At 45.2% G+C, this 17422-nt stretch overlaps 1 protein-coding gene across 4 annotated transcripts in view; it reads left to right on the forward strand.

Annotated features, from left to right (window-relative positions):
• LOC127629781 (neurobeachin-like) overlaps positions 1–17422 on the forward strand; it is a 351376-nt gene that overhangs the window by 185420 nt on the left and 148534 nt on the right. For all 4 annotated transcript variants that reach the window (XM_052107020.1, XM_052107021.1, XM_052107023.1 and 1 more), the window contains 2 exons: positions 12690–12754; positions 15342–15450. In XM_052107020.1, coding sequence (XP_051962980.1) covers positions 12690–12754; positions 15342–15450 — 174 coding nt within the window. The remainder of the gene's footprint in view (positions 1–12689; positions 12755–15341; positions 15451–17422) is intronic.

Here is a 17422-nt window from a genome sequence, read left to right on the forward strand (position 1 = left end):
CCGCTGCCTCCGCCCTGCATGCGATGGCCCTCCTGCAAGTCCACCAGGCCAAAGCTCTCAGAAACATGCATGGGGGTGGACCTGATCCTGATGTGCTGCAGGAACTGCGCTCAGCGACCGACCTCACCCTGAGAGCGACGAAGGCCACAGCGCAAGCACTCGGACAGACGATGGCCACCCTAGTGGTCCAGGAACGCCATCCTTGGCTCAACCTGGTCGAGATGCGTGAGGCTGACAAAAACCGCTTCCTGGACGCACCTGTCTCCCAGATTGGCCTTTTCGGTGACACCGTCGAGGACTTCGCCCAACAGTTCTCCGCGGTGAAGAAGCAGACAGAGGCCATTTCGCACATCATGCCCCGCCGCAGACCTGCCGCCACGGGCCCTGCCCCGTCTGCCCGCCGAGGGCATCCCCCTGCGAGGAAACCAGCTCCTGCTCTGCCTGAACCCGGGCCCAGCTCTCAGCCCCAGCGTCGAGCACTCCGCAGGCGGCGCACGCCCCTGTCTCACGAACCCCCTCCAGGACCCGGAAGGCTCCCAAGCCGTTCCTGAGACAGCCGACCCAGAGCCGAAGACGTTAGCTCCGGAGGTGGTAAGACCGCTCCGTCCCCGGTGGAGGGCCGGGAGGAGAATCCTTTGTTTTTTCATTTGCCACACCCCTGACGGGGCTGTGGTACCCACATTCTCAATAAAAGAGCTATTTCCTTTGCCTCTGGGTCACCTGGCCCACAAATGCCGTTTTCACGGCAATGTGCTTTCAGATCACAACAGTCCCGGTACACGGACGCGGCAATCCCGCCTTCCACCTGCCCACGACTGTCCCCGGCCGGCCGGTTCAGACGAGTCCAGAGGACGCCAACATCAGACCTCCTCCTCAGTCAAGAACCCGCCCCTGCCGGGCGCTGAGCAAGGTAAGTGCTTTGAGTCTATTCTCAGCACCTCAACCTCAGGCCGCAACGAAGCCGCCTGACGCTGCATTACCTGTTCCGCCCGCTGCGAGGCCCGCCGGTACGTCCAAAATACTCGTCCCTTTGGTGCCCCTAGCGCAGAGCTGGGAAGCATGGCTTTCGCTTCCCAACGCATCACGCTGGCTGCACCGGACCATTCGACTCGGTTACGCAATTCAGTTTGCCCGGCTCCCGCCCCCCTTCAGCGGTGTCCGCTTTTCCGCAGTACACGGTGAGCACGGCAGTTCCCTGCGCACGGAAATTGCGACCCTCTTAGCCAAGGGCGCGGTAGAGCCCGTCCCTCCAACCAAAATGAGGAAGGGTTTCTACAGCCCTTCATTGTACCCAAGAAAGGCGGCGGCTTACGACCAATCCTGGACTTGCGAGTTTTCAATCGGGCCTTGTTAAAACTCCCGTTCAAAATACTTACACAGAGAAATATTCTGGCTGGCGTTCAGCATCTAGATTGGTTCGCAGCGGTGGACCTGAAGGACGCATACGTCCACGTCTCAATTCTGCCACAACACCGACCCTTCTTACGGTTCGCGTTCGACGGCCAGGTGTTTCAGTACAAAGTCCTCCCCTTCGGCCTGTCTCTGTCCCCTCGTGTCTGCACGAAAGTCGCAGAGGCGGCCCTTGCCCCGCTACGAGTAGCCGGCATCCGCATTCTCAACTACCTTGACGACTTGCTCATCCTAGCACACTCTCGAGAGTTACTATGCACACACAGAGACCAGGTGCTCCGGCACCTCAGCCGCTTGGGGCTTCAGGTCAACTGGGAAAAGAGCAAGCTCACTCCGGTTCAGAGCATCTCTTTTCTCGGGTTGGAGTTAGACTCAGTCTCAATGACAGCACGTCTCACGAGCGAGCGTGCTCAGTCGGTGCTGGACTGCCTCGCTTCCTTCAAGCCAGGCACAGTGGTCCCTCTAAAACTTTTCCAGAGGCTCCTGGGGCATATGTCATCCTCACGGCGGCACGCTGGGGTTGATGCATATGAGACCACTCCAGCACTGGCTCCAGACTCGAGTCCCGAGACAAGCATGGCACCGCGGCACGCATCGGGTAAGGATCACCCCGCCTGCCTCAAAACACTCCGACCCTGGACAGACCTCTGCTTTTTACGGGCAGGAGTGCCCCTGCAGCAGGTGTCCCGACGCGTCCTGGTCACAACCGACGCCTCCCGGTCCGGGTGGGGTGCCGTGTGCAGCGGGCACACAGCAGCGGGCCGTTGGAAAGGGGCCCAACTGCGTTGGCACATAAATTGCCTGGAGTTGCTGACCGTCCTTCTTGCTCTCAGGAAGTTCCTCCCGTTAGTTCGGGACAAACATGTCCTTGTGAGATCGGACAGCACCACGGTGGTGGCGTACATAAATCGCCAAGGCGGCGTACGCTCCCTCCACATGTCACAACTCGCCCGCCGTCTCCTCCTATTCAAGTCGCTGCGTGCCACTCACATCCCCGGCAAGCTCAACGTCGTAGTGGACGCGCTATCATGACAACGCCTGCCCGGCGGGGAGTGGAGGCTTCACCCCCAGTCGGTCCAGCTGATTTGGGAATGAGAGGCTCCCCTCAGGACAGACGCACTGGCACACAGCTGGCCCTCGGGGCTGCGCAAGTACGCATTTCCCCCAGTGAGCCTTCTTGCACCGGTGCTGTGCAAGGTCAGGTAGGACGAGGAGCAAGTCACGTTGGTGGCCCCCTACTGGCCCACTCTGACTTGGTTCTCGGAACTCAGGCTCCTCGCGACAGCTCCTCCCTGGCGAATTCCCCTGAGAAAGGACCTCCTCTCTCAGGAACGGGGCATTCTCTGGCACCCGCGCCCAGACCTCTGGAACCTCCACGTCTGGTCCCTGGATGGGACGCGGAAGAGCTAGCCGGCTTACCAGCGACCGTTGTGAATACCATCAACCATGCCAGAGCCCCCTCTACCAGGCACCTTTACGCCCTAAAGTGGTGCTTGTTCATAGATTGGTGTTCTTCCCGAGCTGAAGACCACGCAGAGATGCGTGATTAGGGTCATTGCTTCTGTTCCTACAGGAGAGGCTGGACAGGAGGCTGTCCCCGTCCACCCTCAAGGTGTATGTTGCCGCTATCGCCGCCCACCACGATCCTGTAGATGGCAAGTCTTTGGGTAAGCACGACCTGATCCTCAGGTTCCTGAGAGGCTCGGAGGTTGAATCCCTCCCGGCCAGGCCTAGTTCCCTCCTGGGATCTCTCGGTAGTCTTGGCAGGACTCCAGAGACCTCCCTTCGAGCTGCTCGAATCGGTTGGACTCAGGGCCCTCTCTCTTAAGACGGCCCTGCTGATCGCTTCGCCTCCATTAAGAGGGTCGGGGGACCTGCAAGCGTTCTCTGTCAGCGACACTTGCCTGGAGTTCGGTCCGGCAGATACGTCTGTGATCCTAAGACCGCTGACCGGGCTATGTGCCCAAGGTTCCTACCACACCATTTCGAGATCAGGTAGTGAACCTGCAAGCTGCCCCGGAGGAGGCAGACCCAACCCTTTCGTTGCTGTGTCCAGTGTGCGCCCTGCGCATTTACCTGGACCGCACACAGAGCACCAGGCGCTCTGAGCAGCTCTTTGTCTGCTTTGGGGATGGCAGAAATGGAATGCCGTCTCCAAGCAGAGGCTCGCCCACTGGGTTGTCGACGCCATCACACTGGCTTATCACACCCAGGCCGTGCCCCTACCCTTGCGGGTCCGAGCTCACTCAACAAGGGGTGTTAGCGTCCTCGTGGGCACTGGCCAAGGGCACCTTCCTAGCAGACATCTGTAGAGCCGCGGGTTGGGCAACACCCAACACCTTCGCGAGGTTTTACAACCTCCGCTTTGAGTCGGTTAGCGCTCGTGTTTTCTCAGGTCCAAGCCCGTGAGAACTTCGGTAACATGTAGACCGACCGTCCGGTGGATCGCTGTGCTCAGCGCCCTTTTCCTGATGTCAAGGTAAAGTAGTGCACCTTCTTCCCAGGGCCTCCACTCCGAAGTCGGGCCCCTGGTCGATTCCTCCCCAGCCCTCCGGTCTCGCGGTTCAGCGGAGGAACTCGCCGACCCAAGCCACTCGCGGGTACCCTGATGGCTACCCTGTACTGGTATAGGTGCTCCACAGGTAAGGCCTCCTGCTCGGACTCCCCTGTGTGTAATTCCACGGTTCTGTCCCCTTACGAGCGGACCCCGTGTCTCCCTTAGGCAGTTACAGCTGCCTCGGTCGCCGATGCTATAGCAACTCCCCCCTTTCGAGGCTGGATCTACCACCGCACCATACTTTCCACACGAGCCCTAAGATGGCCGTGTGACGTGTCTACCACTTTTCCTCCCCAAGAAAAAGGTCAGGTGTGGTCTCCGCAGGGTCTGGGTAAGACCCCCTTCCCTATATGCGTGTAAGGGCCCCGGCCATGATTGCTCTATGCGAGAAACATAGAGAGAAAAGAGGCCCAGCCAGGCTGGCCCGTTCCCATGTTGGCAAACATCGCCTTGTTCCCCTCCCAGGGTAACTAGAAGGACTCCGATGTTCTTATGGGGCATTGGGGAAGGGTACGTGCAGCCAGGTACAGATGATGCGTGGCACTGGATGAAATCCCTGCCCGCCTCTGTATCGGCGGTCCACGTACAAGGTTCAGCGCATGGCAAGATTGGAATGGGTCCCCTAGTGTCGCTTCTCCGACACAACGTGGAGAGAGCGACAGAAGGGGAACGCTTGGTTACGTATGTAACCTCCGTTCCCCGAGGGAGGGAACGACACGTTGTGTCTTTCCTCCGCCATGTCGCTGAACTGAGCCACTGTTGTGGCCGGACCATTTCCGGCTCCTCAGAAAAATCCTGAATGAACTCCCGTATTTGCCCCGCTTAAATACCCGTATGTCCGGGGGCGGGGTATGCAAATACTGACTGCCAACTCCCACTGGCCCTTTTCAATAAGATCAGAGGTGAATATCGGTGCTCAAGAGAGACCCCTAGTGTCGCTTCTCCGACACAACGTGGCGTTCCCTTCCTCAGGGAACGGAGGTTACATAGGTAACCAAACGGTTTCTTGAGTGTCTCGTGATTTGACATCATGGAACAAGAACAAATGAGGTTTAATAGTATCGACGTGTCGCTATATTGGAATTTGAGCGCTGTTTACATGAGTACATGAGAATAACAACTTCAGTTTCAGTCTGTTCATCATACAAAGTGATCATATCACTTCAGAAGACTTGGAATATGATGCACGTGTCCCATGGACTACTTTTATGACATTTTCGGATGCTTTTTAAGCTTTAAAGTGAGTCAGTATCAACAACTATTGTACTGAAATCACAGATTGTGACATTCTTTCAAATATATCCTTTTGTGTTCTCTAGAAGAAAGGAAGAAATGGGTTCATAATCTCAGGAGGGTGAGTAAATAATGACAGAATTTTCACTGTGTGTGCATTTTTTCATATGAGTCAATGAGGGGGCTTACTGATGGGGCTGTTGGGGTACCTAAGACAAATAAGGTTGGGAAAAATTGCTTTAACCTCACTGATATTGAAGATTCGTGTGAGATGCTTGGGCCAAGTTCAATCCTAATCTTCTATTCTATAGTCACCACTATGCAGCCTTTTTGAATTAATGTATGCTTGTGCACATTTGAACACAGTTTACATCTTCATACCTCTAAAAACAAACCATGTTGCTGCAAAGACGTCCTTGTTGTGATTCCAACAACCTCGAGCTTTTCCTTTTCTCTTCTCATCTCTGCACAAATGCACCTAGACAGCGGGACATTCACGCCTCGTGACCCTTTGCCCTGCTCTGTTTTTCCAAAAATGTTATACATAAATTAGCGATAATCATCTCACACTTTTTCTATTTATGCCTCCTAATCAGCACTATTCATCTAAGGCCGCAGACAGCCGGTGTCTCTATTCAGTCAAGTGGCAGCGGGTGCAGCAGAGGTCAGGCGGGTCTGTTTCATGTAACAGCTTAAACATACATAAAAAAATATAGCTTGGAGCTGGAGAGATTTACCGATGGAAGGCCTCCAGATGTCGGGAGCAGCGCTGAACAGATAAAAGCAAAAGTGCTCCCTCCGTCTCTTGACAGGTCGAATTGAGATGCTGCAAATTCTCATGAGCCATTAAGCTTTGTGAGTTACAAAGATGGGGGAAGGAAAAAACTGGCTGGCCGGGGTGCACAACTTAAGCATAAGAGCTACATTGTAGCTCTTCTGGGACATTTGGCTAATGACTGTGTTCTCAGCTGGGTACGTTTTGGAAGGCAGCTTTGACAGGAGTGCTTGTCAGATGTGACTGGAACTCGGAGGAGTGGGCTGAAAAATTATTGGAGTTTGAGTGAAATTAAGTTCTTGTCTTCAAAAAAGTGTGCGTTTGAGTTTTCACTGAAGCAAGCAGGTGATTTGTCAAACAGTCCATTCTATTCATGTGAGAAATTAGAGAACCTATTGCTTTTTCCCTGGATGCAGCACATCCAGGGACAAAATTACATTTCACCAGTCATCTGGGTATTTTGAGTCATCTTTCCTACTTCTCGTATTACAAGCAGTGAGACAATATCACTATATAAACAGAACAGAAATCTGAATTCTACACAACTACAATGAAAACCTAAGGTGGAATTCTGCTTTTTCTGGAGACTCTATTGTCTCTTTCATCTTACATAATAGCTCAAATCAACATTTCCATTTATTTATCTATTTGGCAAGAAGTAATAATATGCATAATGAGTAGTCAGACGGTCACAGTAAATTACAGTATAAACTCAGAGGTTGATAAAACTCCATGGTCTGATTTCATATAATAACATAATTTAAACTCTCATTGATATTTCATGTCAATTCCATTATTTATTTGGTAAGTAGCCATGTATTAAACAGGATAATCTACTGTCAGCTTGCCATTATTACGAAATAAACCCATTCAGGGTGATATAAGACCCCTGCCCTCTGCGTCCTGACCACCCTGTCTACATTTATTTTGCGATAATGAGCAGCTGACTGTAGATTTTTCCTTGTATATACATTTTAAATATTCTCATCCCATTATGTGAATAAAGGAAGTACATTAGCCCAAAAAGCATCTGGACACTTTTGAACACTAGTTCAATAGTTCAACAACAACAAAAAATCTCTCATCATTTACTCACCCTCATGCAATCTCAGATGTGTGTAACTGACTTTCTTTTATAGAAGACTATCTCTGCTCTGTAGGTTCATGCAATGCAAGTGAATTAAATCTAATAATTTAAAGCTCTAAAAAGCACATAAAGGCAGCATAAAAGTAACCATAGGGAATAATAAAACTCCAGTGGTTTAATCCATGTCTTCTGAAGTTATCCACTTGCTTTTGGGTGAGAACAGACTAAAATGTAACTCATTTTTTCTTTGCGTTTTTCCATTGCATTCTCTTGGCTCGATCGTGATTTCAAGCTTGATTACAGTTCCTAGAGCTTGGTGCATGCACAGCACGCTAGATGATGCTAGGAAGTGTAATTGAGCTTTGAATCACTTAAAATATCTTTTAAGCTTTTATTTAGCTTAAAACATTTGTTTTAAATGTGGTGTAAGTGTACAAAAACTATTTGGGGCCACTGATGGCAAAACGGGTCCTAATTTACTTGAAATCCTCTAAAAGGTGAAGTTCCCATGAGAAACATTCAGCATTCATGTCCACCACAGATCCTGGACCAGACACTCAAATGTGGAAATCCAGTGCTAAACCACTTCAGAAAAATTCTCCAAACCCACGGTGTCAGATTTTCTCAGTATAAGCTCCCCTTGCATGTAATGACAGTCCGGATGTGCTCTCCTCTTTTACATGATAGATCGTATTACCATCTTCTGGAGGAACATGTCTTAGCTAATGCACATCACATGGGCAGCATACTCGTCTGAGCCCCAGAATCCCCCACAATCACACCCATATTGCCGCGGGGATCTTTTTTTCCCAGCCTTGGGGGGGAATACAGAGAACGAGAAAAAAATGGTACAAATAAGTGTTATACAGTTCCTTGTTTCAAGTGTGAAGACTACTTGAGAAAAGACTGTGGACCAGTTCTTGGCTCGGGTGTCTTAGAGGAGGCTGATGTAATTTTCTTGGCACAGGCCAGTATTGCCCCCACATATATTTCCTTATTTATTTTTGTCACGTGAGTGCTGCTCTACTTGAACAGAGACTAGTGAAGAAGCACTGAGCTGAGGAAGTCCGATCCCAAGTGAGGAACTGCCTGACTGCAGAGTACAGTATATGAATATTGGAGTGAAAAGAGAGTGGAGGAGAAAGACAGAGAGATAGAGGCATATTGGGTCAGTTACAACATTTGGAGACCAGATGTGCCTCAGTGTTGTCTTTCTCTGGCTCAATAAGGGGTAGTAGTGAGGATGCTCATTTGTGCATTTGATTGTGCTTGTTTGTCTCAAAATTCCTCTTATTATTTGAGTTAGTATTTTAAAATTTTTGTTGTTGTTGAATTTTTCAACATTTGAAATTGAAGTGTGGAGTTTTTGCACTACTGGTGTCACCAAATGGAATTGTTTTTAACAGGTTTTGATGGCACCACAGTGTTTACATTTTTAGCAGTAATCAAAGTTCAGATGGGTTACCTTAAATGGGAATACTGCCTTCATGTGCTATCGGAATTATCTGACTTTCCACTTCTGAATTCATAATTACGAGTGACAAAACAAAACAATATGTAACAATATAATGTTTTATTAACATTTTCCAATCAAAGCCTTCTACAAGAAATGCACTAAAATTGCACCAATATGAGTAACATTAAACATTTCCCAAAGTCTAAATGGGAGGTTGACTAATTGAAAGAACTAGTTTCCCCATAGGTTGCTGTGACAGGGCGGAGGGCGGGGCCAGGTCGCGATTTTACACACCTGACCCCTTGTCAGGCTAATCAAGCCTCCGAGAGGGATAAAGGCAGACTGCTGATGGCGGTGTGACAGAAAGAGAACGTTTATGGGCAGCTGTCCGTCCAATGTGTGTGTTTGTGTCTTTTGGTTTCAGTTTTACACTAAAAATATAATTTATATTGTCAAGCCGGTTCTCGCATCCTCCTTTCCATTGTTCCCTTTACACTGGTGCCGAAAACCTGGGAAGGAGGAGGAATACACTGTAGTGGAGTTCTCACCGCTACCATCCACTCCAACGGACCAGCCGTGGTCATCTGTCGGGCTGCCTGGAAGGGGAGGAACGGCGCATATATATATATATATATATATATATATATATATATATATTATACAGTGATCAGCCACAACATTAAAACCACCGACAATTGAAGTGAATAACATTTATTATATCGTTACAATGGCACCTGCAGTGGCATTGTCAAGCAGTGGCATATATTAAGCAGCAAGTGAAATGTTGGAAGCAGGAAAAATGGGCAAGCGTAAGGATCTGAGCAACTTTGACAAAGGCCAAATTGTGATGGCTAGATGACTGAGTCAGAGCATCTCCAAAATGGCAGGCCGGTATGCAGTGGTTATTACCTACCAAAAGTGGTCCAAGGAAGGAAAACCTGTGAACCGGTGACAGAGTCATGGGTGCCCAAGACTCATTGATACGCGTGGGGAGTGAAGGCTAGCCGATCTGGTCCGATCCCACTGAAGAGCTACTGTAGCTCAAACTGCTGAAAAACTTAATGCTGGCCATTATAGAAAGGTGTCAGAAAACACAGTGCATCACAGCTTGCTGCGTATGGGGCTGCTTAGCCACAGACCAGTCAGAGTGCTCATGCTGACCTCTGTCCACTGCCGAAAGAACCTACAATGGGCACATGAGTGTCAGAAATGGACCATGGAGCATTGGAAGAAGATGGCCTGGTCTGATGAATCACATTTTCTTTTAGATCATGTGGATGGCCAGGTGCGTGTGTGTCGTTTATCTGGGGCAGAGATGGCAGTAGGATGCACCATGGGAAGAAGGCAGGCAGGCGGAGGCAGTGTTATGCTCTGGGTAATGTTCTGCTGAAAATCCTTGGGTCCTGGCATTCATGCGGATGTTACTTTGACACGTACCACCTACCTAATGATGGTTGTAGACCACGTACACACCTTCATGCAACGGTATTCCCTGATGGCAGTGGCCTCTTTCAGCAAGATAATTTACCCTGCCACATTGCAAAAATTGTTCAGGAATGGTTTGAGAAAAAGCCTTCAAATTCCCCAGATCTCAATCCAAATTAGCATCTATGGGATATGCTGGACCAACAAGTCTGATCCATGGAGGCCCCACCTCGCAACTTACAGGACTTATGTGGCTTGATTCATGAGTCCTTCACAAAGAAGAATCTGCCCGATTCCAGCCTTGCTGAAGCACCCCAAGATCATAACCAATCCTCCACCAAAATTCACAGTGGGAGCGAGAGCATCGGTGATGTTCTGGGGGTGCTTCAGCAATGCTGGAATCGGACCGATTTGTCTTTGTGAAGGATGCATGAATCAAGCCACGTACAAGGTTATCCTGGAAGAAAACTTGCTTTCTTCTGCTCTGACAATGCTCCCCAACTCTGAGGATTGTTTTTCCAGCAGGACAATGCTCCATGCCACATAGCAAGGTCAATCAAGTTGTGGAAGGAGGACCAACGGATCAAGACCCTGTCATGGCCAGCCCAACCTCCAAACTTGAACCCTATTGAAAACCTTCTAGAATGTGATCAAGAGGAATATGGATGGCCACAAGCCATCAAAGAAAGCCGAGCTGCTTGAATTTTTGCACCAGGAGTGGCATAAAGTCACCCAACAGCACTGTCAAAGACTGGTGGAGAGCATGCCAAGACGAATTAAAACTATGACTGAAAATCAGTGTTATTCCACCAATTATTGACTTATGAACTCTCCCTGAGCTAAAACATTAGTATTGTGTTGTTTAAAAATGAATATGAACTTGTTTTCTTTGCATTATTCGAGGTCTGAAAACACCACAATGTTTTGTTATTTTGACCGGTTGTAATTTTATAAATGCTTTTTATAATATTTACAAATATATGCTCTAAATGACAATATTTTTATTTGGAATTTGGGAGAAATGTTGTCAGTACTTTAGAGAATAAAACAAAATGCTCATTTTACTAAATATAAATTGAGTAAATATAGAGACTGTTGTGTGTAAAATTTCCAGGAAATCAGCATTTGCAGAAATACTCAAACCAGCCTGCCTGGCACCAACAATTATGCCACCGTCGAAATCACTGGGATCACATTTTCCCCATTCTGATGGTTGATGTGAACATTAACTGAAGCTCCTGACCAATATCTGAATGATTTTTTGCATTGCTGCCACACGATTGGCTGATTAGATAATTGAATGAATAAGTAGGTGTACAGGTTTTCCTAATAAAGTGGTCGGTGAGAGTATATCTATATAAACACTTCTCCTTAAAGATGTTTTTTATTAGATTTTTGTTTTTTGGCACAAGTTATTTATTTATTTTAAATAGTACAAATGAGATTTTTAGCTGTGCTCTGCAGCTTAATACTGTACCTGAAAATAGCCTATATATTACTAGACAAAACCTCCCAAATGCATTGTCTAATCAATCTATGTGGCACACAGCAAGAGACAGCGCATTTCTAAGATTTCCCAATCATCACTGAGGGCATCGTTCATACCAATGCCTTGGCATCCCAGCAGCTCTCCTCTCACCCTGATGCCTCCACCATCAGGCCCACGCTTTTCTTTTGCCCTCTTTCCTTTTGAACTCTAACCCTTCTCATGCTCTACCCAAACAGTAGAACCAGGGAGAATTTCCCATAGTGAGCAGCAAGACTCCCAAACTACATTTTAATCATCTCCAGACCCATGTTGTGTGTGAGAGAGACAGAGAAAGAGGGAGAAGTAGGATGAGGGAGGGCCTGAATCATTCCCTAAGGCTCAGCAATGTTTCAGGCGAGGTGAGCGGGCTGGTCTCAAGACAGAGGTCTTTGGTGATCTGTCACTGGTTGCTCATAGGGAGGAAATGTCTGTGTTTAAGGGGCAAGAGGATACAGTTTCATTCTGCAATTACATCTTCTGTGTTTACGCATCTGTTCACAGAGGAAGAAAAGATGCTTGCACAAGCATTTCAGGCCAAGTTTCAGGCTTTTATGACTTTGGCTCTCAATTGCAGATATGTGACCTCAAAGGCATCTTTGCTTGCTCAAATACGTAGCAATCCAATTAGCTGCAATCACTGTTGCTGATGTTTTATTTAGGCTTTACATCAGACTATATGACAGATCATTATATATGCCACATTTAGACCAGCATTTTTATTTGAATAAATATTATCATTCAGATGTACTGTGTGTATTATTCTTCAATCCATTTTTCCCTGAAGAATTATTTTGATTTTTCATTGATTTATTCTAGGGCTGTCAAAGTTAACACTAAGCAGTAATTGGTAAAAAACCTGCTAAAAACATTTATGGCTAATTTATTTATAAATAAAATCCATATGTTACTTTTAATGACCTTTAAAAGCAAAACATTCTGTCGATAGTATTAATATCAATGAGAAGACCAATAGAAAATAATTGACACCATTTGTTTCTTTACAAAGACAAGAAACACAGTAAATGAATAATGAATATGTATTAAAAAATATGTATTAAGAGGTTCTCAGTAAATTCAGAATTAGATTTATAGCAGTTAATTATTTTTCATTTTCAGTACATTAATGCCTTGGGCAGGCACATATATCCAAAGGGACTTGCAGTGCAGTGCAATCACCACAATCCATTAATGAAATGCAAATGTTTCTGTTTCTTTCAGGAGTGGCAGAACTCCATACAGAAGAACGCTGGCCTGGCTTTCATTGAGCTTATCAACGAGGGAAGGTAGTATATCACATCTACTCCTGAAATGGCATCAAAAGCTTACAGATCACTGTATACTTGTGTCACTTCAAGCCTGTTATCTGCTGCTGGTCTGCTCGGTGGTCTAGTTACCATGGCACCTCTGAGCTGGCAGACTAGAGAACAGGGAGGAGACTAGATTAGCTCCTAAGCCTCTTGTCCTGTAATGTAGGCAGAGTTTACATGTGGGTATGTGTGTGTATTGGTGGTGAACAGAGTATAAAATACGCTGAGACAGGCATGCTAAGAGCGAGTTGGTATATAAACCCTGACACACTTCCTGCCCAGCGTGTGTATCCTTTTTTAATAATCTCAGTCTTTCAGTCTTTTCTTCACTCTTCCTAACTCATTATATATATGTTCATTTACTTTGGTTCCTATAGTTATTTTTATCCTTCCAATCCTAGTTATATAGTTTAGGGAAATAATTGTCTCCTAAAGGAAGATAAATCTGTTCGGGGACATTATTATAATAATTTTTTTCTCCTAATTTGCTATGCCCAATTCCCACTACTTGGTAGTCATCATGGTGGTGCGGTTACTCACTTCAATCTGGGTGGCAGAGGACAAGTCTCAGTTGCCTCTGCTCTCCGCTGAGTCCAAGCATCTTATCACGAGAGAACTTCTAAACGTGACCATGAGGAGGTTACCCCATGTGACTCTACCCTCCCAATATGGTTGCTTAGGAGACCTGGCTGAAGTCACTCAGCACACCCTGGATTCGAACTCACGACTCCAGGGGTTGTAGTCAGCGTCAATACTCACTGAGCTACCCAGGCCCCGTTCGGTGACATGCTTAAGTGGTAAAACAATTCATAAACACAGCAAAAAAATATATATTTTCTAAATATGCGAAACCTTTTTTGTTTTGGGGCAGTCTCTAGTCATAACAAACTTTTATAAAAACCAAACTCTATTTAGCCAAGTAAGCATGTGTACATAACTAGTTTTTTAGGCACATAAGTATCCTCAAAAGTGAGGTAAATCTGTCAAATCTGTATATTTTAATTCTAACAATGCAAAAGCTTTTCTTTTAGGATCTGCTGACCCATCTGTACACACACACACACACACACACACACACATATATTCAGAGTCCGAGTCAGCAGAGATGGTTGCTGTCCAGGGTGCTGGCATATCAGTCATTCACCCACTTGCACATTTATGGCAGGGCACCTGTCCTGCAAGCCTGTCTCTATATCTCTTCGTCTGTCTGTCTGTCTGTCTGACTGTCCGTCTGTCCGTCCGTCCATCTCTCTACCTGTCTGTCTGTCTTTGTCTCTACCTGTCTCCTTGTATTTATTGCTACCTGTCTGTCTGTCTGTCTGTTTGTATATATCTCTATCTGTCTGGCTGTCTATTTACCTGTCTGTTTTTCTGTCTTTTTACATGTCTGTCTACCTGTCTGTCTGTCTGTCTATGTATTTATCTCTCTCTCTCTGTCTGTCTCCATACCCATCTGTCTTGCTCACTACCTGTCTGTTTGTTGCTCCATCTACCTGTCTGTCTGTCTGCTTGTGTATCTACCTGTCTGTCTGTATCTCTGTTTGTCTTTCTGTTTCTCTACTTGAAAGTGTGTCTCTCTAGCTGTTTGTGTGAGTGGCCTTTGTTCCCAGTCCCTCATGAGTGGCTACTAAATCACTGAATAGTTTATTTAAACAGTTTAATGAGACTAATGTTTTGTTTGGCTCAATGATCCCAACGTCTGTTATCCTCTTATAACAAGCCTAAATAGCAGGTATTAAAATACTGTGTAAAACTTTCCTATGACTGGTGGTTGGGTGATATTTTGCATGTGAAGGCAAGAACTTTTAGCCTTGAGGGTTTATTCAAAAGTCCATTTTCACTCGGTTGTTACCGTAGAGTGGTAGGTTTTAAATAGGCATCTGTGATTTATGAATATTGATGAATGTCACCATTTAGGAGGTATGTGGGCGCTGTCTTATAGTTTGGGATGCTCTGTTTTGGTTTTCTCACACACCTATATAAGTCATCAAACCCACAACCATTTTATAGGAAAACTACAAATATTCATTAAGCTATAAATGTTTTGGGGTGGCTTTTTAATGTTTTTGGCATTTTCTAAATTGCAAATGTAGTACTGTGCTTCAACATCTATTCTAAATTTAAAAGAGTAAAGACGTGCCCTAGATTCATTTCTGAATGTTAGGCCTGAAAAGAGGCTGTTTACTGTTTTTTTTCTCTGTGCTCCGAATGTTATTTATTGCTCATCAGCACAAGCACATTTGAATGCCATTCTGAATTGATGCCCTTCTCTAGGATGGCGAGGGGACATTATGCTCAATATCACAGTCTACAGGAACTCAAAGGCTCTGGTTAATTAAAACAAAGCTGAATTAATCTTGTGTAAAATGGCAATTAACACAAAATAGCGTAGATGCCATAAAAGATAAATGATTTCATTTTCAATAGGGCTTTCAAAGAGAGAATTGTGAAATGTCTGTTGGTCATTGTGTGTCTGGAGACTGATGCGAACCAGAATGCAATTCAATATCTCCCAGTTGAAAGAGATAAAAGTAGTTCTAATCTTTTTTTATTATTATTTTAGACTTCTTTGTCATGCCATGAAGGATCACATTGTTCGGGTGGCCAATGAAGCAGAGTTTATCCTCAACAGACAACGAGCCGAAGATGCCCACAAGCATGCAGAGTTTGAGGTAGACGGTTTTCAAAAATTAGTGATCTTTTTTATTCCCACACGTTTTCACTTTATAGATCCCCAAGGGAAAATTTGGGATTCTGATATTTTACTGTGCAATATAACTACCAAATAAATTAACTTCCAAACTGGATCAAGTAGCAAGATATACTGAAACACAAAACAGATAATTATGAATCCCAGATCACAACTCTAGTCCCATTCTGAACCTAAATGAATCCCAAAAAATCTAAACAGAATCTGTTTTTTGTTTGATTTAATCTGATATAGCACAGAGGAAACTGTGAGAAAATCTCTAGTGAATCAAACAGAGGGGGTGGCCCATAATCCTCTGCTCATTTCTCCAAATGGGGATTAATCCACAAATATTAACTAGAGAAATGTAAAAATTCTAAACGAAATAATGCTCTGCAAATTAAGGAACTTAGAGTCTTAAGTCTTTAGAGATGGTGTTTATGTCCAACCTTTAAACTATTAGCTTTTTTCTGTCAAAAGCTAAAAATGGGTATTTACATACGCATTAATGGATTTGTGTTATTAGGAAAAGATTACAACGTTTCAGCTACTGTCCTGCAACATTTTTTTACAATGTAGCTCAAATGCTTATGTTTTTTAAGCTCCTTTGCAAAAAGAAAAAAGAATGAATGAATAAATGAATGACAAAGTTTGGACAAAATACGACTTGTGAGTGCAAGTAGCTTATGGATTTGGGGAACAGTTCTATACACCATGTTATGTTGTTTGTATTGAACAATTAATTTATCAAATTAAACTTTCATTCAATTTTTATTAAAATAAAAAATTTACTTTCTTACATTTTAATGTAATTTTTGTTTATTATTTATTTTGATTTATTATTATTATTATAATTTTATTTATTTATTACTATTTATAAAGAAGGTTACAGAAAGATTACCAATTCATACAGTGGCCCCAAATAGTATTTGGACACCCCAAAATGTATTTGGACACTTAAGCCATGCTTAAACATGAATGAGTTTTATTGCAGAATATCAAACATTTTATTGGCATCTCTAAACAGATCTTTTATCAGAAATACACTTGTCTTAGCCTTTTTTGCCATCACTATTAACCAACTGGTCCATGTGTAGTTTGTCACCCTCATCATTACTTACTCTAATGCCATCCCAGATGTGTATGATTTTATTTCAGCTATTTCAGCTCTATAGGTACATACAATGCAAGTGAATGGTGGCCAGAACTTTGAAGGTCTAAAAAGCACATGAAGTCAGAATAAAAGTAATCCACATGACTGCATTTATTAAATCCATATCTTCAGAAGGGATATGAGAGGAGGGTGGGGGGGATTTGCCCCTTTTTCTCCCAATTTGGCATGCCTGATTCCCAATGTGCTTTTAAGTCCTTGTGGTCGCGTAGTGATTCACCTCAATCTGGGTGGCGGAGGATGAGTCCCAGCTGATGTCAACCCGTGCATCTTATCACGTGGCTTGTTGAGCGTGTGCATTGCCACGGAGACAAAATGTGTGTGGAGGCTTCACGCCATCCACCGCGGCATCCACACTCAACTCACCACGTGCCTCACCGAGAACCACATTATAGTGACCACGAGGAGGTTACCCCATGTGACTCTACCCTCCGTAGCAACCTGGCCAGTTTGGTTGCTTAGGAGACCTGGCTGGAGTCACTCAGCATGCCCTGGGATTCGAACTAGCCAGCTAGCGTACTCCAGGGGTGGTAGTCAGCGTCTTTTACCACTGAGCAACTCACGCCCCCTTATTTAAGTCCTTTTTAACATAAATTCTCCTCCCTGCACAGTAGGTGGCGATATACAGAAAGAATGTGAATTGCCAAAAACAAAAGAAGAAAATGTGAAAGTAAAAGTGGAAATTTTGAGTAAAAAAGAGTATTGATATTTTTCTTAACATTTCGCTTCTGAAGATATGGATTTAACCACTGGAGCTGTATTGATTACTTTTATGTCTTTATGT

This window comes from Xyrauchen texanus, chromosome 36, assembly GCF_025860055.1.
Source record: "Xyrauchen texanus isolate HMW12.3.18 chromosome 36, RBS_HiC_50CHRs, whole genome shotgun sequence".
NCBI lineage: Eukaryota > Metazoa > Chordata > Actinopteri > Cypriniformes > Catostomidae > Xyrauchen > Xyrauchen texanus.